At 42.0% G+C, this 25,916-nt stretch overlaps 1 protein-coding gene and 1 long non-coding RNA gene across 6 annotated transcripts in view; one reads left to right on the forward strand and one right to left on the reverse strand.

Annotated features, from left to right (window-relative positions):
- The window catches only part of RIN2 (Ras and Rab interactor 2), a 321,661-nt gene that overhangs the window by 137,047 nt on the left and 158,698 nt on the right, over positions 1–25,916 (reverse strand). The window contains exons 1-2 of one of the 3 annotated variants that reach the window (XM_029593771.1): positions 3,771–3,908; positions 3,225–3,311 (exon numbers count right to left, since the gene is read on the reverse strand). In XM_029593771.1, the coding sequence (XP_029449631.1) occupies positions 3,225–3,266 (42 nt within the window). In that variant the 5' untranslated portion in view covers positions 3,267–3,311; positions 3,771–3,908. Of the gene's footprint in view, positions 1–3,224; positions 3,312–3,552; positions 3,673–3,770; positions 3,909–25,916 lie in introns of those variants that run through there. The other 2 variants (XM_029593770.1, XM_029593769.1) reach the window with 2 other exon arrangements.
- Positions 4,004–13,931, forward strand: LOC115087075. 3 transcript variants are annotated; one of them, XR_003855419.1, is made up of 3 exons: positions 4,004–4,441; positions 6,609–7,028; positions 13,003–13,931. It is a non-coding gene; the product is annotated as an uncharacterized LOC115087075 (long non-coding RNA). The 3 variants fall into 3 exon arrangements; XR_003855421.1 differs by having other exon boundaries at positions 4,004–4,274; XR_003855420.1 differs by lacking the exon at positions 4,004–4,441 and adding an exon at positions 6,240–6,484.

Consider the following 25,916-nt stretch of genomic DNA (forward strand, 5'->3'; position numbering starts at 1 on the left):
AGGAAACTAGATGAGGGCTGGAGAGGCGGTGGGGAAAGTACTGAGGACTGAAATAGGGTACCAGGGGTAGGTAAAAGATAAGGGAATAAGAGACTGAGAGAATGAGTGAGAGACAGAGAGGGGACTGGGAGGGTATAAGAGTGGAGAGATGGGCTGGAAAGGGGGTGATAGATGGAAATTGGTAGGCGAGAGATGGAAAGAGGGAGATTGAGAACTGAAGGGTCAGAGAGTAATGGGGAGGCAAAATTTAAGTGGACAGAGGCAAGAAAAGGGAAAGAGAAAAGAGCAGAAAAGGAAAAGTCAATGTCAGAGATAGATGTAAGAGAGAAAGAGAAAAAGACAGAAGGAAACAGAAGAAATGGCAAATGGACAGGAGACCCTGGAAAAAAATAGAGTTAAAACAAGATAAAGGAAAGTGAAAAAAAGAGACCAGGAACAACATGATTATAAAAATAAAATGTCCAAACAACAAAAGGAGAAAAAACAAAAACATTTTATTTTGAGTTTAGTGACTGGAATGTGTCACCTTTGGGAATATGCCACTCTGATGTGTATTTTGCTCAGTATAATAGGAAATGTATTTCTGTTTCTATTTCTTCAGTGTTGCACTGCATGCAGAGTCTGGCTTCTTGGGGTTTCCTGTTCAGTTTTTGTGTGCATATTTCTAATTTGTGGTTCCTTATTCTGTGTTTAGTGAGGATCTGTCTGTGTTCTGCATGTGTGTCAGAGGTGAAGAATTTTGCTAGTTCTTAGTTTTTCTGTTCTAGGACCCATTACTATATTTGCAGTATTGCCTTTTCATTGGAAAGGTTGTTGTTGAGTGAGTCTTGAATGTTAAACCTACCATACCATAACAGCACTGTTACAAGAGTTCTGAGTGTTTATTGGCAGTGTTTTATGGTGCATCATAATGTACTTACTAGTGAAGGGAGTCTGCTTTGCTGTTAATGAGATTCTAGAATCTAATTAATTTAATATAATCAAAATCAAAACCTACATTTTTAACAAGGTAGAGATTTCTAATCACTTGGGTAGAGGTTAAGGATCACATCCATACAGACCTTAGGTCACACTTGTGTCTATCTATTGATTAGAAATAATAGAGTTCTAAATTTTAAAAACTTCCAACATTTAATAGAATCTTCCAGCTCATGGTGCTGTGTGTTATGTACAGGGTGAAGGTACACGTTTTCATTTAGTTATAGTGCCAAATTGCCTGGCTCCAGCTCTGTTGTGTCAGCGTCATGGCTCTGAGGGATAGTCCAAATAGAACACTAATGAGAGGGAAGTAATATTAAAATGGCCTAAAACTTGCTCAGATCCTAACAGAAAAATTCCATTTTAATTAATTAAGCAATGTATATTGGCTGGGAGATCCCAAAATAGGCATGGAATGGAATTTTGATTTTGTTTACTGAAAGAATGCCCCCTGTGTTTTTGAGGACTAACCTTTTTCTCCTTTGTTCACACTAAAACCAAGACTCATTTCTGCACCACAGAGCATTTACTAATATGTTCTGTTCAGTAGAACAGCACTAAGAAAACATAAGACTGATGCATGACCATAAAGTAATTGAAGATGTTTCATTCTGTGGCAATATAATAAAGTAATTTGACTTAATTGTTAACAGTTAATTAGAATTAAAGAAAAGTCTATTTAATAGTAATATGCAGAGCTTTAAATCTATGGAAATATTTTTACATGTAAAATTGGTTGAAATGTAAAGGAAAAAAAAACAGATAATTTTTAAGTGGCTTAATCTTGTCACTGTGAGGGTTCCTCATCCCTCCCTCCTGAACACCTGCAGAGATTCCTTCAATGAAAAAAAATATTATAAGTACAGCTTCCTTAATCACTGAAGTAGTCAGAAACCTCATTTCCATTTCCACCTATGTTCAATCTTCTCCAAATATATCCTTGAGAAACGTAAGACAAGAATCCAGGATATCAACCTCTTATTCTCATCTTTTGTGTGCCAAATTGTCTCACACACAGCAAACTTTTCGGGCCCTGTACCCACTTCCATCCATGCAACTGGTTGTGGTGGTGTCCCCTTCCCTAATTTAATATAAAATTTGTTTGGTTTCCAATGGTTCAAGCTGGTGTGATGTGCCCAATATTATTTGTTACACAATTTTCCAATAAAACAAAATAAATAAATACCAGTTGTGCCTATTTAATCTCATTTTTCACTAGCTGAATTATCAAATCTCTCCCCACACCAGTCTTCCCCCCCCCCCCCCATACACATTAGCCTCTCTCCCCCCACCCATTTCTATTAGTCCCACCCCAATCAGTCTGTTTTTCCTCTAACACCAACAGTCTCTCTCTTCTTCACCCAACCCCCACTCACCTTCCTCATCTCTCAAGCTATTCTAATCTTTTGGCCCAAGTGGACCATCGCTGCTCCTAGGCTGCCTCTAAACCTAGTCTTCCAGCTTTCATGGGCCAGAGTTGCTCCCAGGCTACCTCTCTGAACTTCCAACCCATGCAGGCCACCGCTGCTCACCCTTCTACAGGATCATTCATGCCCCGATGGGGATGAGGAAAGGGGGCAGGGCCCTGGTCTGAAATCCCTCTCTGCTCATGAGCATCCTTCCTGCAGAATATCTCCCTTGCATGCTCTTTTCTTCTGTAGTCACTTGATGTGATCCAAACTGCTCATAGTCTAAACTTTACCAAACTGTTCTTGCACACTTGGTGAGGACGACAAATTGAAGCTTAAAATATTTTTAAAACATCATTTGTGTTCTAAAATATACAGCCCTGTAGAAATTCTAAACAGATGCGTGTGCCAGTCACATTATCCTATTTGCATGCAAATTTCTACTTTCATCTTCTGAAACGGTTCAAGTACACAGCATCAAAATATTCTATTTTATATGTGTATAGATAGATTAGATAAATAGATATGTTTAAGAACGAGCTCTATGTAAATTATTTTGGCAAATATTCTATCAAGTATCTCTCTTTCAGCAACAGGAGGGCATATCCTGTCTGCAAGTGGTTTGTTAAATTCGGAAATCCCAAACTACTGTGCTAAGAAAAAACGTAACACAGAACAGCTGCAAAAAAAAAAAAAAAAAAAAAGGCGCCCTTACCGCCGAGACTTTTCTGGCCATAGCTTTCCCCGTAGTGACATGCACATCCTCGTTTCTCACAACAGAAACCCGCGTTTATCTTTCAACAGAAGAAATTAAACGGAGCTTTTTTTTCCCTGTACCTTAAAGAAACTTCCTCTCTTCTCCAGGCGAGGGGCGTCCATTGTCACAGGCTGGTCCTCTCTCTCTCCGCCGCGCGCCTCAGGCTCCTGAAAGCAGAGACATTTTTTTTTTTTTTTTAATGGCAAGTCCAGTCTGTAGGAAATTCCTCTGCAAGCCACAAGAAGAGTCACAACAAACGGCCCTGCCAAGAACCTTATCCATCAACAGCCGCCTTGCCCTTTAGCTCGCACTGAAGCCTCCCTTCCAGTAGCTCGCCGGGCGGTTTAATCCCTGTTAACTCTTCTCCCGCGGAAATTTAGCGAAGAGAAACGATTTCTTCTTCCTCACCCCCGGATCTGAGACCGTCCACGCTCCCGGCGGCTTTGAGCGCGCTGGCTGGAAAGGGGGGAAGGCAAGGCAAGAACACAAATGGCTCCTCTGTTTGTTTTCCTTGTTTGCTTGACCTAACTTTGAAGTGCTTATGAAAACACCAGGGCTTCAGAGGTCATCAAAACTGAGCTTCTCGTTACTTAAAAGAGCCGCAGCTCGGAGAGAATCCTGCCTACCCGAGCTGCAGGACAAGAAACCTCCGCCGCAAGTAACCGAGAGAGCCATTAACTGGGCACCCTCGGCTCTCCCAAGAAATCTCTTCTGCAGGTGCACGTCAGAACAGATCCTCTGTTATTTCCATACCAGAAAGGACGCCGGTTTATTTTGGAATGGCTACGAAATCCCACTGCCCCTGCCAGTTTCAGAGGAAATGGGTTATTCAGAGGCAGACGTTTACATCATTAAAGTAAACAAAAGCAGCAGCCAACCCCTTTCTCCTATTTTTTTTTTTTTTTATAAGATTAATTAATTAGTTACTTAAATTAATTTTTTTTTCCGCAAAAGGAATGTGAACAAACCACATCCTGGCCTGGCATATACACATGCCTCGGTTTCTCTGGTTCACGTGAACAAAAGGCGAGGGAGCAGTTTGTCCAAGTAATATCCGCCCCACAGCTGAAGGCTGATGTTGTTTTGCCTGCTCCCATTACTATTCTACACCACCCTTCTTGCCTGCCTTGGTAGGTATCGGGAGCAGTGCCTACTCTTAACAGCTACAACTGCATGAACTTCAGGGCCAATGTAATAAAACTGGCACCACAACCAGTGCAAAATTTTAGCACTGATTTTTTTTTTAATAGCATCTGCATTAAAAACAGGCAGCCCCACTTGATGCAATAAACTAAAGGTATGCAAATCAAACCAGCACTAAAAATCCATGGTAAGCCCAAAATGCGTGCCAAAACCGGCATTAAAACTGATATACAGAAAGCCGAGATAACACCAGTGGGACAAAATGGCTCTAGTTTGAAAAATGCTATTACTTGATAGAAGTGATCTAGGCAGGCCTGTGGTGGGGCATAGATGTCTTATCAGTTTTCTTGGACATTCCTCTTAGGGAAAATAAAATGCAGTTTCTTCCAGGGCTATTTTGTCAGTGCTGGGTGGTGTGTGTTTGGCATGCTCTGGACTAGGAGTTGGAGGTTTTGTAGGTGTTGGGAGCTGGCAGTTGTTTAATTGTGAGTGGTGTCTAGTGATGCTTGTTTTCCCATCCTTTTGTCTGTGTTCTTAAGTGACTCTTCTTAGAGTGCATCTGATATTTTGATAGTCTGTGATTGTCTGTCTTTGTGTCCCACTTTGGGTTTAGGTTCCTGAAAGAACGGAGCGGGTGTTCATGGCTGCGGAGTGTGAAAGAGTGAGAGAGGATGAGAGTGACAGGGGAGCAAGTGATGACAGAGAGAATAGGAGTGTGGTGCATGGGTTGGTAGAGTGTGGCCAGGAAGGGAAGATGGGGTGGGAGGAAAGTGAGAGAAGGTGTAGTTAAAGGGAAGGAAAAAAAAAAGGCAGGTGGAGGTGTAAGAACTTGGGGAAGGGGAGGAAGTGGTGCTCAGGGAGATAGGGACCCACACCAGTCGTCATTATCTGGGAGCAATGAGCAGGCAGGAAATCAGCAGCCAACAACTAGAGGAGAAGCAGTTTCAACATGATGTGCACTTCATGGAGAAAGAGAAGGAACCTCTAGTGCAGTGGGTCTGTGAGAAGCACAGTAGAGATGTGAATCGTGTGCCAGATCGTCTTAACGATCAGATCGGGCTGGGGCGGGGGAAATCTGATCGTTAAGATATGTGAATTGGAATAGTTTCCGATTCCAATTCACATCGCTAATTTTTTTTTTTAGGGAGGCCTGCGCTGCTAAAAAACAACAACCCACCCGACCCTTTAAATCGACCCCACCCTCCCAACCCCACCAAAACCTTTTTAAATTTACCTGGTGGTCCAGGGGGGCCTCGGGGAGAGATCCAGGGGGGCCTCAGGGAGAGGAGAGATCCAGGGGGGCCTCGGGGAGAGATTTCCCGTTCCCAGGCATCACCTGTTCTAAAAAAATGTCGCCGATGCCCCTTTGCCCTTACCATGTGACAGGGTATCTGTGCCATTGGCCGGCCCCTGTCACATGGTAGGAGCACTGGATGGCCGGCGCCATCTTTAAAGATGGCGCCGGCCATCTTTACTCATCAGCCCCTATTATAGAGTATAGTACAATAGGGGCTAATGAGTAACTGGAGAGATCCAGGGGGGCCTCGGGGAGAGATTTCCCGTTCCCAGGCATCAGCTGTTCTAAAAAAAAAAATGGCGCCGATGCCCCTTTGCCCTTACCATGTGACAGGGTATCTGTGCCATTGGCCGGCCTCTGTCACATGGTAGGAGCACTGGATGGCCGGCGCCATCTTTAAAGATGGGGCCGGCCAATGGCATGGGTTTAGGGGTTGTTTTGGTGTGCCGGTTTTCCCGCCCTCCCCCAAATAATTCCCGTGCCCTATTTATCGATACAATACAAATGCCCCTGACGATAAATCGGGGGCATTTGTATTGTATCGTGCACTCTAACGATTTAGGACGATTTTAAAATTATCTGACGATAATTTTAATCGTTCAAAAACGATTCACATCCCTAAAGCACAGTACTCTCTTTGGTCAAAAGACGTTGCCAAAGATCAAGAGGAAAACCTAAGGATGTCAGCAGCCTGTCAATGACAATTAGGACAGTAGATCAGTTGAAGCATCGCTGGGACACCAGGGATGGCTTTTGAGGCAAAGCTGGCCCTGATCGAGAGAATCAAGTGCTGGATGGGAGGTGGCTCACCATGCAATGTGCAGCTGACACTGGAGGAGGACCTGGTCCGAGGGACTCTTCAGCTGAACTCTTTTCCTGGTGTCCTTACTGGAGGCACAGGTGGGTGTGGTGGGGAATATATCTCTGGGGTGAAGAGGGCTGCCTGAGGGATCAGAAGGATGTAATAGTTTCTTAATAATGGCTTTGATATGTCTTTTATGTTCCTTTTTTTTTTTTTTTACAGGTGATCATCTGCCAACGGACACAGAGGGGCCTGCCACAGTGGGCGCAGCCAAAGAGAACCAGCCAGCATTTCAGCCTCAGGATCCACTTCCCATTAAAAGAACAGCAGAACAACCCACTGATATCTGCAGCTACCAAGTGAAATACTGGCACCCGATACACAAGACAGACAGACGATTGAGTTCCATTTCACATGGCCAGACACATCCATGACAGACATTCAGCATGTACCACCAACACCTGGCACCAGCGTGAGCGGTGGTGAGGCTCCAGATCATGGCATTCTCCCACCAACAGAAACACCACTCGTCGGCATTGACGCAATGGCAGAACAGATAGCTGCAAAACTGATAGCAAGGCAGTGTGACTGTGGGATGGGCGGCAATACACAGGGGCAACTCAAGGCAATCTGCTCTCTGAGGTGAGGGATGTGATTCTGCCTCCCCCCCCCCCCCCCCCCCCAAGGTGTGGCACAGGTCAAATCAGCAAAAGAGGAGGGGTTCTCCCTTAGAGTTCTGCCTTTTTGGCAATTTGAAACTCTGGGGAAGGGGGGAGGTAAGGTCAGGATTCCAAGAGCAGTGGCAGAGAGTGTGTCAGTTCTAATATTTCTAGGAATCTGGTAATCCTGTCACACCCCAAGGAAACCTACCACCTGCATCCCATCCTTCCCCCAGCATTTATACTCTGGGGAATGGTGAGGGTCTGTGTATGGAGTACTCCCTCAGGGTCAGTGCAAGGGTATTAGGTGCCCTAGACAAACCTTGCAGCTTTGTTTCCCCACCTCTTCCACTTACAATTAAAAATTATGCATTAATAATAGTTTATAGGAAAAATAACATTCAATGTACAGTTTTATGAGGTAAAAAACATCACTTACATGTATATATTTATATCTACTACTGTGGTGCCAAACACAAAACCTTTCTAAAAAAGATACTTTGAACCCATATTGTATTAGGCCTATTTTAACAAGTGTTGGGTGTAGGCTTGTCCTCAGAAAATCATGAGTAAACTGAACTACAATTACAATATACTAATCTCCCATATTAAAAGGCACTAACTGTCGACAACTGAACCTATGAAAAAACACTACAGATACTACAAAAGGCCCTAAAACACCAATATACTTACTATTAGGAAAACGGAACAAGCCAAGCTGTTATAGATCCCTACACAAAAACTACATACTAACAGAATACCTCACCTCAGTTACACATGCAGAACACAGACAGACCCTCACCACATACAGAATAAAGAGATAATAAAGTATAAATAGATACATGCAGACAAAAACTGAACTGGAAACCCCATTAAACCAGACTCTGTATGCAGCGCAACAATGGAAAAACAGAAACATCACCATTCCTCATTAAATATCAAACAATAAAATCAAGAAATATAAAACAATCATAATAGTAAAACCAAACTCATAAAAAAATAAATATTTCAAAAAAGCTGATGAATAGAACTTCCAGTGATTACAAATATATTGTTTTTATTAATTTCCTAAACATCAATAAAATATTTAAAAACAGCAGAAACATCAAACACCCAATAATTAAAACTAAGCTAAAAAAATCCCCTGCTGTCCATACCTGGGAACTTTAGATTCCAGTCATCCTGAGATTGTCGTGGATTAGTCAGGGGTGGGAGATATGCACAAGCTTTCTCCTCACAGCAGACACATGAAAACACCCCAAAATTTAAAATAATGGCATTAAAAAATCTCTAGCTTTCCAGACCATAAAATAAATAAATAAATACATGAGTTCTTTCTATTTCCAGTCACCCAGAAATTGTCACAGGGGAAGGGGGCTGCACAAACTTTATTTTCTTTTTTTCTCCCCTTCACACACAGGTGCACTCTCTCTCTCATACACATGCGACTTTCACACACACACATAGGTTCTCTCTCTCATATGCACATGCAGACTTTCATATGTACACACAGGCACTCTCCTACATACAAGCATTCTCTTTCATACACACATGCGGGCTCTCATACATACACACTGGTGCTCTCTCTCATACACAGGCAAGCTGTTTCATATACAAACACAGGCTCTCATACGCACATACAGGCACTTACTCTCTTATACAAAAACAGGCTCTCTCTCACATATACATGCAGGATTTCTCACACATACATGCAGGATTTCATGCACATGCAACCTCTCCCTCTTATACACACACCTCTCAGGCCTCCTCTCCTTCTGGTCTTTAGCAGCGATGTTATTTTACTGCCCATGGGGGGGCGGAGGAGACTTCACTAGCACACCATTCTTCATTTTGCCGATGGGGCATGAGAACCTCCACCTGTACGTCATCCAAAAGTGCTGCCACACCTGCGCAAAACTCTCTGCTGCCCATACGTCAGCAAACTGCACTGCAGTCTTCCTGCCAGTGAAGGTGGGACCCTCACTGACACTTTCTCAAACCATGCTGCTGTCTTCCTGCTGGTAGAGGTGGAAACTTCATAGGCACTTTATGAAATGGCACCGCTCTCTTCCTGCTGGTGGAGGTGGGAACCCCACTGGCACTTCCTCAAACCGCGCTGCTGTCTTCGTGCCGGTGGCGATGGGAACTTCACCGGCACTGCTCTCTTCCTGCCAGTGGGGGGTGGGAACACGACCGGCACTTCCTCAAACCACGCCACTGTCTTCCTGCTGATGGGGGTGGGAACTTTACCGCCATTTTCTCAAACGGCACCATTCTCTTCATTGGTGAGGGTGGGAACTTTACCGGCACTTTCTCAAATGGTGCTGCTCTCCTCCTGCTTAGGGATGGGAACCCCACCAACATTTCCTCAAACGATGCCACTCTCCTCCTGCTTAGGGTTGGGAACCCACCAGCACCTTATCTACTACTCATGCCACTGAGGAGACTTTTAGTTTCTTTTTGACAGGGAAATGAGGAGGTTTCCAGAGAGCTGTTTTGAGGGGGCATTTTCTGCCTCCCCAGAATTTTGCCACCTGAAGTGACCGCCTCGCCCTGCCTAATGGTAGAACCGGCCCTGGCTATACATGCCAAGATGGAACGCATGAGGAAGGAAATGCATTGGCTGCGTAAAGAGTGCAGAGTATCTGCAAGGGAAAGCACTGCTGCAGTCAATGTATTGGCAGATTGAGTTAGAGCTGTCTGATGACATTGTCGATGTCCTACGAGGTTTTGATTCATCTATATGGCATATGGACAGGACCCTTACCCATGTGATTGGGTTCATGTTCCTCAAGGAAGCAAGGTCTTCAAATGGTTTATGGATCTGTTGATAGAATTTATGGACTTTTGCTGCATTACTTTGAAGTCAATCTTAAAGTTTTGCTTGTGTAGTTTTTTGTTTTGGTTGCAAATGAGTCATGGGCCTTTCCTTTCCTTCTTTTCGCCTGAGATTTACAGAACAGTCTGGAAACCACAGACACAAAGATGGCTAGCCCACACAGGCCCATCCTGGGGCCAGAGATTTCCAGGCCCTTGTTTCACAAGTATCACAGGCAGGCCCGGCGCAACCAGGTGTGCATACCGTGCATTTGCACAGGGCGGCACACACAGTGGGGTGGCATCAGGAGCAAGGAGAGGCCCATGTTGCCACCAGTGGACCCATTCCCACCAGTGGTGGAAGAAGTAGAGGCCCATGGTGACCAACCTATTAGAAAACTAAGATTAGACAGCAAAGGAAAAAAAAATCATTTTTGAATTTTTAGTGATTGGCATATGTTATCTTTGGGAATATGCAAGAGTAGCACTTTATGCTGATCTCGCAATGTACAAGATCAGCATGGAGGAACTGGAAGCCCTGTAAATTTTTAATATCGCAGGGCCTGCACAGAAAAGGCAGCAGAATGGGCTTCAGCGCCAGTAGCAGCGGATCAGCACCTCCCCAATAGGCTCCGAGGTTGCTAGCAAAAGAAAAAGAGGGTTTTTTTTTTCTTCAGTGTGTGCATGCGTATGAATGAGTGTCTGCCTGAGGGTGTGTCTAAGTATGAGAATGAATGTGTGCCTTCCTGGGGTCTGTCTTTGTGAGACTGGGTGCCTGTCCTGGGTGTGAGGGTATAAATGGGAGCTTGTCTGGGGTGTTTGTGTGTGTGTGTGTGTGTGTGTGTGTGAGAGAGAGAGAATGGGAGCCTGCCTGGGTTGCGCGCGTGTGTGTGTGAGCGTGCATATGTGCGTGTGTGAGAGAGAGAGCGAGAGAATGGGTGCTGCATGTGGATTCCAACCTGCCAGCAGCTAAAATTAAGATGAGGGCCTGACGCTGCTGGTAGATCCCAACCCAAAGAAGAGCTGGGGATGCCTGTAGGTTTGTCTGAGCTTGTGTGTGTATATATAAGAAAGAGAGGAGAAAGTTTGTCCATCCCTCTCCCACTAATCCATGACAATCTGAGGGTGACAGGAAATCAAAGTTCCTAGGTATGGAGAGCATGAATTTTTAAAATCCTTTTTAGTTTTATTTTTCAGGTGTTATTTGATGTGTCTACTGTTTTGAAATATTTTATTGGTGCTTGGGACATTTAAGAAAAACTTGTATATGAGTTTTTAATTATTTGATCTTTTATTCATCAGCTGTTTTTGAAATATTATTACTATGTTTTTAGTATTATAATTATGTATTTATTTTATTTCTTGATTTTGTTTGATGTTTGAGGTATGGTGATGGTTCTGTTTTTTCATTGTTGCACTGCATAGAGTATCTGGCTTCTTGCTGTTTCCAGTTCAGTTTTTGTTTGTGCATTTGTATTTCTACTTTATGGTTGCTCTTCTGTTTATGTTTTGCATGTGTGACTGAGGTGAGGCATTCTCCTAATAGGAAGTGTATTAGTGTTTTAGGGCTTTCGGAGGGTCAAGCCCACACCCAACACACATCACAATAGGTCTAATACCATATGGGTTCCAAGTGTCTTTTTTGCAAGGATTTCTAGTTGGCATCACAGCAGTGCATGTAAATATAATGTAAGTGATATTTTTACCTCAGAATATTGTACTTTGATATTTTTCATGTAGAATATAAATACATAACTCTTAACTTTGTGTGGAATGTGGTGGGAGCGTTGTACAAGGCTATAATTTTCGCCTAGGGCACCTAATACCCTTGCACCAGCCATGGGTTCGGGTGGGATTGGGGGGGGGGGGGGGGTCAGTTTTTAAAGTTTATTTCACTGAAGGGAGCTGGATGGTTTTTTTCTGTGTCCAGGACAGAGAATGAATGAACAGCGGGGGGGGGGGGGGGGGGGGGGGAGCACAATATTTGTTCGCATAGGGCACCAAAAATGCTAGCTCCAGCCCTCATTGGCCCAAGGAAGCAGAGTCGGTCATGGTTGTCACAAGCCCTGCCTCCTTGGGCCAATGTGAAAATCTTTAGCTCAAGCATGACAGGCCTGTGATAAAATTGAATCACACTAATGAAGAATCAGACCAGTTTGTCATTAAAAATGTCACATTGTTAAATCACATTTAAAAACAGAACATTTAGAAAAACAGATACATGGCTACAGCACATATTAAAAACACATTTAAAACTGGAACATATTAAAAACATATTATGCACTGTGGCCATCTTCCTGTCATATTTCTTCTGGCCTTCATCTTTCCTGGGGTTCACACTGATCTGAGAAGAGACAAATGGAGTTATAACACTAACTCTTCCACACAACCCTCACTGCCCCTGTCAACTCATATCCCCCCCATGTGTTGAAGCATACTTCCAAAATAGTCTGCTATGACCCTGAGATGGAGCTCATTCCCCCTTGCTGTACTAACTCCATCTGTGACAGGTGCACACATATTCAGCTCTGGCCCCAAGTCCATAGCCATGTTGAGGAATGGCATGCTGGAGGCCGATATTGTGAAACATACAGCACACCACGATATCTGCAGCTTTCTCTGGTGAATAGTGACCCTCCAGCGTGGTCAAGACAGTGGAACCAGCTTTTCAATATGCCAAATATAAGATCTATGACTGCTCCGGTACTCATGTGTATGTGGCATAGACAGGGGCGTGAATAGTCATGCTTTGCAGCCGTAATCAGCATCTTCTGCAAAAAATTGGAAAGTGTATACTATTGTTTTTGGTACCCACCCCAGAGAGCTTACATTTTAACTTTTCAATTAATATTTTTGCTAAAGACCCCCAAGAGCTTACATGTGTGGTGGAATAGTACACGCTTTGTTACCATGTATCAGAAAGCATGTACTATTCTGTGTTTAGTACCTACCCTGGAGAACTTACATTTAAACCTTTTAACTAATGCTTTCAGCACCCACTCTGACAGCTAACATTTGATTGTATAGCGAAATAGTATGTGCTTTTGGCAACATGCACCAGAACCTTTTAGCTACTGCATTTGGTACACACCCCGAGAGCTTACATTTTACCTTATTCTTTGATTTGACTTCTATTTCAGGCTTACAGAGGAACCAGCCTTCAGTGAAACTTTGAGCCAGCGGTAACTACACAAGGATAAAGGAGACATGGCTGTTCCCGGAAACTTTGGAAATAATACTGAGGATCTTCACGTGTACATTGCACACAACTTGCACAATCAGGGAGTGGAAATGCTTCCTGTTACTGTATGCCATTTCTCTGCCATGTGTGAGTGTGAGAGCAGCATAAGTGCAATCGATTGCATCCATTACATTTGGCATGCTAGCTGTATCGAAGAAAGCACGCTTCTTCTCCTGCAACTCTGCAAGCTGCTGTGTTCTTGCTGCACTCTTTGACCTAAAAGTTGACTGGTCCATACCGGCCCTACAGCCACAGTATTCTGGAAAGAACCAGTGGCAAGAAAATGCAAGGTAGTGAGAAGCTTGACCAAGCCTGGAATGGCATATCCTTGACTGGTTAGAGGACCAATATCATCTCTGGATTTCTTCACAGAGAGAAAGAATTGCCTTGGAGCTCAAGTCTACATGTCTGAACCACATCCGTCTTGGGTAACCCCAGCAATGTTATCCTCAGGCGAAATATCCGCTGCCTGCATACCCGTCTCTGAATGGCTTTAACCAGGACAGCCTGGTCCTCTCAGATCCTCCTTTCTTCTTCAGTGATAAAGCATTTTCTTTCTCTCTCTCTTCTTTTCCCTAAAACGTCTGCCACTCTAATTCTTCATTTCACCCGCAAAATGTACCAAACCATCAATAAAAAAACTGTATATAATCCATGTTTGCCACAGAGAAGCACTTACACACAGCACCACAAATGATTAAAATACTCCTGCTCTGTCCCAGGTGTTAAATTTCCTGCATTAAAAAACCTGCACTAAAATGTCTCCCTGCTATCATTGCATATTCGGTTATTTACTCTTTCGGATAGTAGAAAGACTAGGGGGCACTCCATGAAGTTAGCATGGGGCACATTTAAAACTAATTCCAATTCTTTACCTTTTCTTTTCGCTTGTTAACAATTTTAATTAGAAATGTTCATTGTATTAGACTATGGAAATTTATTTCCTGCTATTCTGTTTAATATAAACCGGTATGATTTACATCGGATGTAAGAATGTCGGTATATAAAAATTAAAAATAAATAAATAAATAATCGGAGAAAGTTCTTTTTTACTCAACGCACAATTAAACTCTGGAATTTGTTGCCAGAGAATGTGGTTAGAGCAGTTAGTATAGCTGTGTTTAAAAAAGGATTGGATAAGTTCTTGGAGGAGAAGTCCATTACCTGCTATTAAGTTCACTTAGAGAATAGCCACTGCCATTAGCAATGGTTACATGGAATAGACTTAGTTTTTGGGTACTTGCCAGGTTCTTATGGCCTGGATTGGCCACTGTTGGAAACAGGATGCTGGGCTTGATGGACCCTTGGTCTGACCCAGTATGGCATTTTCTTATGTTCTTATGTTCTTATCATGGCTCTCTGCATTGTCTTGTAATAGCTAATAGCTTAGTTTAAATGCAATTTGTATACACTTACCGTGATAGGAATACCACAGGTTTTTCGGAACTAAAATCCAATTACATGCCTGAGTAAGGTTAGTGCCAAAAAATCATGGTGTAACCGGAGTTGGTTCAGTGCAACTTATTACATTGTCTCCTTAGCTTTATTCCTCAAAAACATTAAACGGACAGCTGTGGCTTATTACAGAAATTATTATTTACAGTGTCTAGACAGCTTTATACTCTTTCTGATCTTAGGATATAAATGCCTGCCCAAGTTTATTTTTTCTTAAAAAAACACCCAAGTCTAAAAAAACTAATTTCCACGTTACTATTTTTTTTACACTTAAAAGAATCAAATGTTATAGGAACACTTTTTTCAAAGGAAATATATAAACACACATTATATATACACTGTCATATAATACTGACAGACTTTGGCTATGCTTGGAAAAGATATGAAAGTAGGGTTCATAGATCAGCTGGAAGACCCAAGGTGGGAGTTGGTGTTGAGTTGCATGTGGGAATTTTATATGCACATCTACCAAGAGAGAATGAATCTCCACTGGGTACACCGGATGGACTATTTTTAGGGACCTTTGTTTTCAGTTTTTATTTTATTTTTCTTGGGAATTTCAATACTATAACAAAATAAATCAGTGGAAGAATGACTTTGTTATAACAACAGGAGAAAATTTTAGTGGAAAAGTCATTTTTCCACTGATTTTTTTGTTTGTTATAGCACTGAAATTCCCATGAAAAGTAAAATAAAACTGAAAACAAAGGTTCTTAACTATTTTGGTCTTTATCTGCTGTCATTTCTTATGTTACTATAAATGACAGGATTTGACAGTTCCAATATTTCACTGTGTACCCTCAGTTCTTTAATTCTTACCATCCCTGCCATCTGTTACTTCTCTATCTCACCTCTAGTAGAATGCCCACTCTTTGCATGAAGGTTGATGGGGGATGTGCATGTGTGTTGATGAGAGAGAATGTGGCTGTATGTGTGTGAACCTCCTCAGCTACCTGCTGCTAATGCCTGCTTGCAGCATATGTGTGGTTGCTGTTGTGATCTTTTAAGCTTCTCCTCAGCATGCAAAACAGTTTCTCACCTTCAGGTCCCATTGCTCCCTCTCTCATATACCCTCAGCCCCCACTGCTCGCTCTTATTACCCATTGCTCGCTCGCTCTCAGTGGCGTAGCTGCTACCACTACAGTTGCTATAGCCTGGATTGTGGCCTTTCCTCCTTCTTCCATAAATGGTGACAGCTGCCTGGGTGATAGGTAGCAACATTTCCCAGTGTTTGTAGGAAGTTTCCATTCCTTGAGTTTGTTTTGATGAAAAAGAAGCCTCCTATAAGGTTAGACATTGGTCTTTATTATTTATTTATTTATTTAAATACTTTTGATATACCGATACTCAAGACTGGTGTCTTATCGTACCGGTTTACATTGAAACAAGGGGTTTCAATATATATAGGATATATATAAAATATTTGTTGGTATGAAGATTCAGAGCTCATATCACTGGTAGCTTCAAGAGTAGTCCTGACTGAAATTCAAAGATGTCCATTGCTCACCATCATAATGTCTGCTACAAGACTGAGTGAGGATAATGATGCATCCCAATATAGCATCTGTTCCAGGTTTTTGCTGAGAGCATCAGATTCTTCCAGATGAGACTTTATCTGCATATATTTATTTTAATTTCTTTTTTTGTTCTTCTGCTCTTTGGTTATTTTTTTATATTTTCACTACTTTCAGTGGGTTTGTGTTGGGGAGGCAACATGATGGACTTTGTACCGTAGGATGTTGTCCTCATTTATAGTGATGAGTATCTCAGTGATTTGCTCCAAGATTCCTCGCAGTTCTCAGAGACGAATGCAGAGTCTAATATAGATCAGTGGGCGCGTTAACATGGCTTAAAAAGCATCTGATAAAGACAGAATTACACTATGCAATACTTCTGAAATACTGAAGACTGAAATATTGCAGATTGTAAATTATGAAGGAATCCAAGATGTATAATGGCAATCAGGAATTTATCAAAAACTGGAATTCAATTCTTAACAAATGTTCCTTGGACTTTTTATTAATAAATACTTAATAATTAATAAATATTAATAAATACTTCTACAAAGAAGTCAAACAATTAAAACAGATACTGATAATGTGCTGAAAGGTCTGAAAGAACAGTTACAAGACATTGGTGACTTTAATAAAAAGATGGAGGAATTAAAAAAAATATAAGAAATATGAAGAATTCTAACAAGATAGTATGAATTATAAAAAAGTAACCATTTATCCATGGATTAGAAATAGACCCACTCATTTCTATAAAAAGAGTATCCTTTATAAATATAGAACATAGGGTTCAGTTGGAGGATGAACTAGAAGAGGAAAGAAGTTGGAAATGTGTAAGAAATAGTTGTGACAATTTTCCACTCTTCCGTTTTACATCTGTCTAAACCCCCTTTCTCATTGGCATGACTAGTACCTTTTTTTTTTTTAAATCAGATCAGTTCTGAACCAAAGGCATAGATTTAGAGATGTGAATTTAGGGGAATTGTATGTATGCAACTTAAGCAGACATGTGAGAGGGAGGGGACAATACAGGAGGGCATTATTTTAAGAGATCCACCAAATATATCACTCTCTATGTCACAAAAGAATCCTCTCAGTAAAGGATTATTAGCTTATGTCTCTACAGTGAAATACAATGCTTTACAGATCTATTAATATTTATCAGAAAACTACATGTCCAACATTTTTCTAAAGATAGATTTTAAGACATCTCTCTGGTCACAAGACATTCCAGATGGGTTCCACATGGCCCACCACAGATCCTTTGAGCCATACTTTTCACCATCTTGTTTTGAAATTTATTAAGGGACAAACAAGAAACAGGATCTACTATAATTTATCAAAGATGAGAATGAGGCTTTTAAACCATTAAAAGAAAAGAAAGATATTATCAAACCAGCAGACAAGGGTGGAGCCATCATGATTTTGAATAAATCTGATTATATTCATGAAATAATGTCCTCTTATTTACCTGTGAACGAGGATCCTGCTTCAGCTATTAAAAACGAGAGACCACTCCAGTGTTTCAGATTGTGCTATCAGTCCCACTCAAGGTGAAATCATCTTCCCTCACCAAATGAGAAACACATTAAACCTTAGACTCAACTCACACAGGATTAGAATGTTACTATCTGAAATGGACCTATCTACAATCACTAAGGTTTGTTTGTTTTTTTTACTGCAAAACAAACCACTGATTCAAAATGTGTCTCATCCTAAACCCAGTTACTGCTAAGATCACAATGGTATAGAGAAAGGGAATCATAATATCATATTATTTCGACAAGCAGAAGCCAGCCTAGGTGATAGAGGCAGTGGGGGTCGAGACCATGGCCTCAGGTGTTCAAGGCCAGGAGATCCTTCAGTAGAGCCACAGGGATTCTGAATCAACCTGTAGAAAATACTAAGCAAAGCAACGTAAGGGAGTGCCCACCCTATTGGTCCAGTCAGAGGCTCCCTACTGGACCAGCATTAGGTATGTCCCAAATTGAGGACTGTATATAAAGAACTCTAGCCTGACATACCTTTGTTGGTCCTCAGAGTTCGGTCCATAATATCCTGTTGCCTGGGTGATTTCCTGTGTTTTCCTGGCTCTTGGAGTATCCAGATTCCTGCTACATTCCTAGTCTTCAGCTCTGCTCCTGGCTCCTGCTCTGGTCCCAGTTCTCAGTTCCTTCCTTGTTCCTGCTTCCTTCTTCCAGCTGAGAAGTCCTGGTAGCTGCCTGCATCCAAAGGCCCAGTCTGTGGAAAACAGTGGTTGCTTCGGGCAGAAGACATTGGTTCTGAACTTCCTGGCCTCTCGAAGGTATGCCCCTGCCTATGCGTGGTACTTCTTCTTTGTTCTCCATGGAGCGGGCCATAACGCTAAGTAGCATAGTCCCAATTTGCTTTATTTATTTTCTTTCAGACAGACAACAATTTGTGCATTTTGCTGACACCACATCAGCACCCTTGATCTTAAAACTGTAGGTCCCCCAAGGTCCCTTACTGTCACTGGTATTCTTCAACATATACCTCAAACCACTGGCACAGCTGATCCAAACCTTTGACATACAAGTCTACATCTATTCAGTTGATGTCCAGCTCATGTTGCCAATGAATTTGGACCCACCAACAGCTATAAATAGGCTAAGTATGTGCCTTACAGCCATCCAAGAATGGACAAAAATAAACAAATTCTCTCTGAATCCCAAAAGAACAGAGATTCTCTGCTTACAAAGCAAGCATAAACAAATCCCTGACCTGAAAATTCCATTCAGATCCCATAAGATCTCATTAAAAACATAGGTCAAAAGACTCCGAGTGATCCTGCAGTTAGAAATCACCATGCATCTGCAAATAGTAGAGTGCCACTTTCAAGTACGAAACTTACAAAGACTATGCCTGCTCATCAAGAAGACAAACCTACTCGCATTGGTTCATGCCACTGCAACAGATAAGGCTCTCCACAAACTCCAGATAATACAAAACTCTGCTGCATGACTGATAGAAGGATGCAAACAGCGCATCATCATCACACCCATTCTACACAAAGGGGCGGATTTTCAGAGCCCTGCTCGCCTAAATCCGCCCAAAACCGGGCGGATTTAGGCGAGCAGGGCCCTGCGCGCCGGTGAGCCTATTTTACATAGGCCTACCGGCGCGCGCAGAGCCCCGGGACTCGCGTAAGTCCCGGGGTTCTCCGAGGGGGGCATGTCGGGGGCGGGCCCGGTCGTCGCGGCGTTTAGGGGGCGTGTCGGCAGCGTTTTGGTGGCGGGTATGGGGGCGTGGCTACGGCCCAGGGCGGTCCGGGGGCATGGCCGCGCCCTCCGTACCCACCCCCAGTTGCGTCCTGGCGCGCAACAGGCCCGCTGGCACGCGGGGATTTACTTCTCCCTCCGGGAGGCGTACAACCCCGGAGAAAGGTAAGGGGGGGTGTAGACAGGGCCGGGCGGGTGGGTTAGGTAGAGGAAGGGAGGGGACGGTGAGGGGAGGGCGTTAGAGGATTCCCTCCAAAGAGGGAACGGGGGTAGGCTGCGTGACTCGGCGCGCGCCGGCTATACAGAATTCATAGCCTTGCGCGCGCCGATCCAGGATTTTAGTGGATACGCGCGGCTCCGCGCGTATCTACTAAAATCCAGCGTACTTTTGCTGGCGCCTGATGCGCCAGCAAAAGTACGCCTATTCGCGTTTTTTGAAAATCTACCCCAAAATGCATTGGTTACCAATATCATACTGAACAAAATTCAAAACTTTAGCACTGATGTTCAAGGCTCAGACAGGCCTCGAGCGAAAGACTATCCTTAAACATTTTTTTTTTTTTAAATATTTGTTACTCGCCCCTCCAATGTTCAGGGCGAGGTACAATAAAACACACTTAATAGGTAACAGTTAAAAAGCAATATTATAATAAAACTTAAAATGTGTTAAGAATACAATACAAGTTAATAATGCTTTGCTGACAAACAGTTACATACACTGGAAGAGGCCAAGGGTGAAAGAGACCAGGGAGACTATATATTGCTAGCCTGATTAGAGAATGCTTTTTTGAATAGAAATGTTCATCTGTCTTATCTTCCTTTTATTTACAGGCTTTTGTACTTCTTAATGGTAATTCTTTGTGGTTTTGATTTTCTTTGCCTAGTTTTTATGCATTATTTTGTTTCTTTCATGGATGTTCCTCAATTCTTTTGGTAAGGTATTCCAGAGAAGTGGGCCTGCTGAAAAAAACGCATGTTCTCTTGTTTTGTCAAGATGGGCTATTTTTGGGGAAGAAACATTGAGGGATGGGGGGGTTTGACTTGAAGATCTTGATCTAGAAGGGGCATGAAGTTTTAATAAGGATGATCTGTACTGAATGCAGTCTGATATTGGGAGCCAATGGAGGGATTCAAGTACAGGGATAATGTGATTACGAGTTGGAATTCCTGTGAGGAGCCTGGCTGCAGAGTTCTGTATAATTTGTAGTGAACAAATAGTGTATGCTGGGAGGCCAATGAGGAAAGAGTTACAGTAGTCAATACTAGAAAAAAAAAGTGATTATAGAACAGAGCGAAGGGGTTGTTTGAGATGGCAAAAATCTTAATTTGTAAAAAGAGGAATGAGTGACCATTCTGATATGATCATGCATGGAAAGGGCAGGATCAATGATGACTCCGAGGTTACAGACACTTTGGGAGAGAGAAATGGTCTAATTATCAAACAAAGTTAGTTGGAGCATTTGGGATTTGGAAATGTGATAAGATAATTTCAGTTTTTGAAATGTTGAGAGCTAATTTATTTTGATTAAGCCATCCTTGAATAATTGTAAGACAGGAGAGAAGGAATGGTTCTGTCTGAGCCCATGATTCTCTGAGGAGAAAAAAGAACTGTATGTTGTCAGTGTAAAGCTTGTAATGGACCGCAAGGTTGGCTAGGACCCGGCATAAGGGTGTTAGGTAAATATTGAACAGGGCTGCTGAGAGCACAGTAGCCTGGGGGACACTAGAACCAAGGGAAACCCAAGAAGAGGAATGGGAATGAATATGGACCTGTTGGGTCCTATTTGAGAGTTTGAGGTGAACCAGGATAAAACAGAACAGAGTAACCCAAAAGAGCACAATCTAGAAAGGAGAATTTGGTAATCCACTGTGTCGAATGCAGAAGAAATATCAAGAAGACATAAAACCAGTGCTTCTCAACCCAGTCCTCAGGGCACACCTAATCAGACAGGTTTTCTGAATATCCACAGTGAATATGCATGAAAGAGATTTGCAGGTGATGCTTCCATTGTATGCAAATCTATTTCATGCATATTCATTGTGGGTATCCTGAAAACCTGACAGGCTAGGTGTGCCCCGAGGACTAGATTAAGAAGCACTGCTCCAGACCACTAACATTCTCAACTGGATCCTCATTGTCAATTCTGTCAACAAAATAAATCAAAAGAACAGACACTTGCACCTGCCCTCTAGAACTTCTTCCTAGAAGAGCTTTTACAAATACAAGACTACTCCCATGCAGGAAGCTTCGGTGTTTACCGAAGAGAATGTTGGGGAGACACCTGTGCCAGAAACTATATTCAATGGTGATGAATCAGAAGAACTGATACAAATCACTGTGAAGCTGGAAGATGTAAAATAAGGTAGAATGACAAACTAAAGAGTAGCAAATCACCCGAACCAGATGGTATACACCACCCCAGAGTTCTGAAAGAACAAGAAAATGAAATTGCAGATTTGTTACTGGTAGTTTGTAACCTATCATTGGGATTATCCATTGTGCTTGAAGATTGGAGGGTGGCCAATATAACCCTGATCTTTAAAAAGGGCTCTATGGGTGATCTGGAAAACTATAGACTTGTGGTTCTGACTTCCATACCTGGAGAAATTATGTAAACTATGCTAAAGAACAAAATCACAGAACATATAGAAAGACATAGTTTAATGGGACACAGCAAGCACACAAGGGAAATCTTGCCTCATCAAAAGCTACATTTTTCGGAAGGGGTTAATAAACATGTGGATAATGGTGAAGTGGTGGATGTAATATATTTGGATTTTCAAAATGTGTTTGACAAAGTTCTCCATGAGAGACTCCTGAGAAAATTAAAAAGTCATGGGATAGGAGGCAATATCCTTTATGGATTGCAAACAGGTTAAAAATAGGAAATAGAGAGTAGGACTAAATGATCAGTTTTCTCAGTAGAGAAGGGCAAACACTGGAGTGCCTCAGAGATCTGTACTGGGACTGATGCTTTTTAACATATTTATCAATGACCTAGAAAAGTGATCAACGAGTGAAGTGATCAAATTTGCAGACGACACAAAATTATTCAGAGTTGTTAAATCACAAGCCGATTGTGATAAATTGCAGGAGAACCTTGCAAAACTGGAAAACTGGGCATTTAAATGCCAGATAAAATTTAATGTGAACAAGTGCTAGGTGATGCCCCTTGGGGAAAAATATCGCACAGTTACACAATATTAGGTTCCATATTAGGAGTTACTGCCCAGGAAAAGGATCTGGGCGTCATGATGGACAATACTTTGAAATCCTCGGATCAGTGTGCAGTGGCGGTCAAAAAAGCAAATAGGAATTATTAGGAAAGGAACAGAAAATAAAATGGCTTATGTCATAATGCCTCTGAGGCACTCCATGGTGAGGCCACACCTAGAATACTGAGTGCAGTTCTGGCTGCTGCATCTCAAAAAAGATATTGTTGCATTGGAAAAGGAACAGAGAAGGGTGACCAAATGGAATAGTTCCCTTATGATGAATACTAGGGCTGTTCAGCCCGGAAAAGAGATGGCTGTTGGGGGAGTGGATGTTAGTGCTCTATAAAATCATGAGTGGAATAGAATGAATAAATGAAAATCGGTTATTTACTCTTTCAAAAAATACAAAGACTACAGGACACACCATGAAGTTAGTAAGTAGCACATTCAAAACAAATCTGAGAAAATTATTTTTCACTCGATGCACAATTAAGCTCTAAAATTAATTACTGGAAGACATGGTTAAGGCAGTTAGCATAGCTGAGTTTAAAATAGGTTTGGACTAATTCCTGAAGGAGAAGTCAAAAAACTATTAACAAAGGGGCGGATTTTAAAAGGGTTACACACGTAACTCTTTAAAACCCCTCCTGCGCACGCCGAGCCTATTTTGCATAGGCCCGGCAATGCGCACAAGCCCCGGGACGCGCGTATGTCCCGGGGCTTGAAAAAGGGGGCGGGGCGGGGCCGGAGCATCCAACCACAGCGGTCATTTGCCGCTGTGCCCGGGATCGTGGGCTGGCCATCGGCACGCACATGTTATAAAATAGGGCGTAGATTTGTGCGTGCCGGGTTGCACGCACAAATCTAGGCCCGCGCCTAAATCTTAAAATCCGGCCCTAAGTATACTTAAATAGCTGCAATCATTGTGCAATAGCAGCATGGAATCTATTTACTGTTTGGGATCTTGCCAGGTACATGTGACATGAATTGGCCACTGATGTAAACAGGATACTGGATTCCTGTCTGACCCAGTGTGGAAATTTTTATGTTGTTATGTTCTTAAAAGCCTGGCTCTTAAGTTTTTAATGCCCAACCAGGAATTCAAAGATGCTAAATTGATTACGGGAAACTGACTGGCATCACCTCAAATGCTACAAACTAATGTTTTGCTATGGTGTTATTTATTTAATGAATTAGTCACTAGTATTTATGCTGTGTTGTTGGTAGAGCTTAGTCAGTGTTTGCTGATCTGTTTAAAGTTAGTCCCATGATTTTCCTTTTATTGTCAGATTGTAACATGATTTTTGCTACGATTCTAAATTGTTATACAGTTTTCTTATTGTCATATCATCTTGCTCACTTGACCTGTTTTTCTCCACTGATATTAAGTGTGAATGAAATCATCATTAGCAACAACTTCTTTACTTCTCATTGCTGGTTCAATAGGCTTTCCCTCAGAGAGTGACTTTAGTTTAACTCTGACCCTATGGATGTCATCGGGGCTTTAAGACTCTGATTTTGATACCAAGGTGCATGTGCACATTACACATACAAAGGAACACAATATAGCAGCAGCTGCTTCATGTGCTTTTTGTTTTGTTTATTGCTAAGTTATTTTTAAAAATTTAGAGGCTTACATTTTTGAAAAGCTGAAAGCAAAATGGGAGATAAGGGAGCAGAGTCATATTCCCAAGTGATCCCAGTCTCTATGGGCTTTGATTACTATGATGGGAGAAGACCACGTTGTCTTGTAAAATTGAATGATCTCCTTGTTTGGTACGAGTTAGGAGGCGCAAGGATATCATGAATCCATATGACAATGTGCTATTTAATTAAAGCTTGCTTAGTGCAAAAGAAGATGGATGTCATTTTTGATTTGCTGAGGGATACTCAACCTGACTGTACAACAGAGATTTGGACACTTGAGTCCGACTTTGATTCTGAATCAAATATGTCCAGCCAATTAACTGCTCATATCAATACCTCATTTATACAAAAGAGGTGATGGTTTGCTAGTTGTGATAGAAGGCCTTCAATCCGATACATCATCCCTTTGCCTTGAAACAAGCTACTTTAAGAAAATAAAGTATGGCATGGCTATCCACCCAGGCCTTCACAGCAGACTGTCGTGATTTATGACAGACTTCCTCCTTGTCTACCAGAACTCCTACATCAAAGAACCTTCTTCTCCAGGGGCCTTTATTCTAGCCTGTGTTTATATACCACTCTCCCTCTTACAGATGCCTACATCACCACTTTATACATTCTGGTTCAACTCATCTATGAGATAATCTCCCTGGACACACAGCTAATCTACTACAAACAGCGTACCTGATTACTACACTTTCAAGCCTTAATGCCGTATAAATTGTATATTATAAATCAAGATCCAGTTGCAATTATAACTAATTTTGCTGAAATCTACCTTCTGAACATTAATTGGTAAAAGGTGGAATATTAAATGTTTATAAATAAATCTCCATTTTTTTCCAAAATGTATAACTTGAACTATCAACATTACTAGGCAGTTCACAAAAGTACATATAAAAAAGCAACATAAAAGCAAAGTAAAACAAAACACAAAGACCATAAAAAACTATCAATAAATAATACAAAACACACACACACACAACCTCTCTCTCACACACACACACACACAGGCAACCTCTCTCACTCTCATACACACACAGATAGGCAACTTCACACATACATGTAGGTAGCAACCTCTCTCTCTCACATACACACGCAGACAGGCAGGCAACCTCTTTCACTCTCACATACACACACACACATGCAAGCAAGCAAATGTTTATAAATAAATCTCCATTTTTTTCCAAAATGTATAACTTGAACTATCAACATTACTAGGCAGTTCACAAAAGTACATATAAAAAAGCAACATAAAAGCAAAGTAAAACAAAACACAAAGACCATAAAAAACTATCAATAAATAATACAAAACACACACACACACAACCTCTCTCTCACACACACACACACACACAGGCAACCTCTCTCACTCTCATACACACACAGATAGGCAACTTCACACATACATGTAGGTAGCAACCACACAGGCAACCTCTCTCACTGTCATACACACACAGATAGGCAACTTCACACATACATGTAGGTAGCAACCTCTCTCTCTCACATACACATGCAGACAGGCAGGCAACCTCTTTCACTCTCACACACACACACTCACAGAAGGCAGGCAACTTCTACACATAGGTAGGCAACTTTTCTCACTCTCTCTCACAGACACATGCAGGCACTCTCTCATCTCTGTACACACCCAGAAAGGCAGGCATTCTCACTGTCTCACAACCTCACATATACATGCAGGCAACTTCTCTCACTCTCACACATGCAGGCAACTTCTCTCACTC

The sequence above is a fragment of the Rhinatrema bivittatum genome, chromosome 3, assembly GCF_901001135.1.
Source record: "Rhinatrema bivittatum chromosome 3, aRhiBiv1.1, whole genome shotgun sequence".
NCBI classification, from domain to species: Eukaryota; Metazoa; Chordata; class Amphibia; order Gymnophiona; family Rhinatrematidae; genus Rhinatrema; species Rhinatrema bivittatum.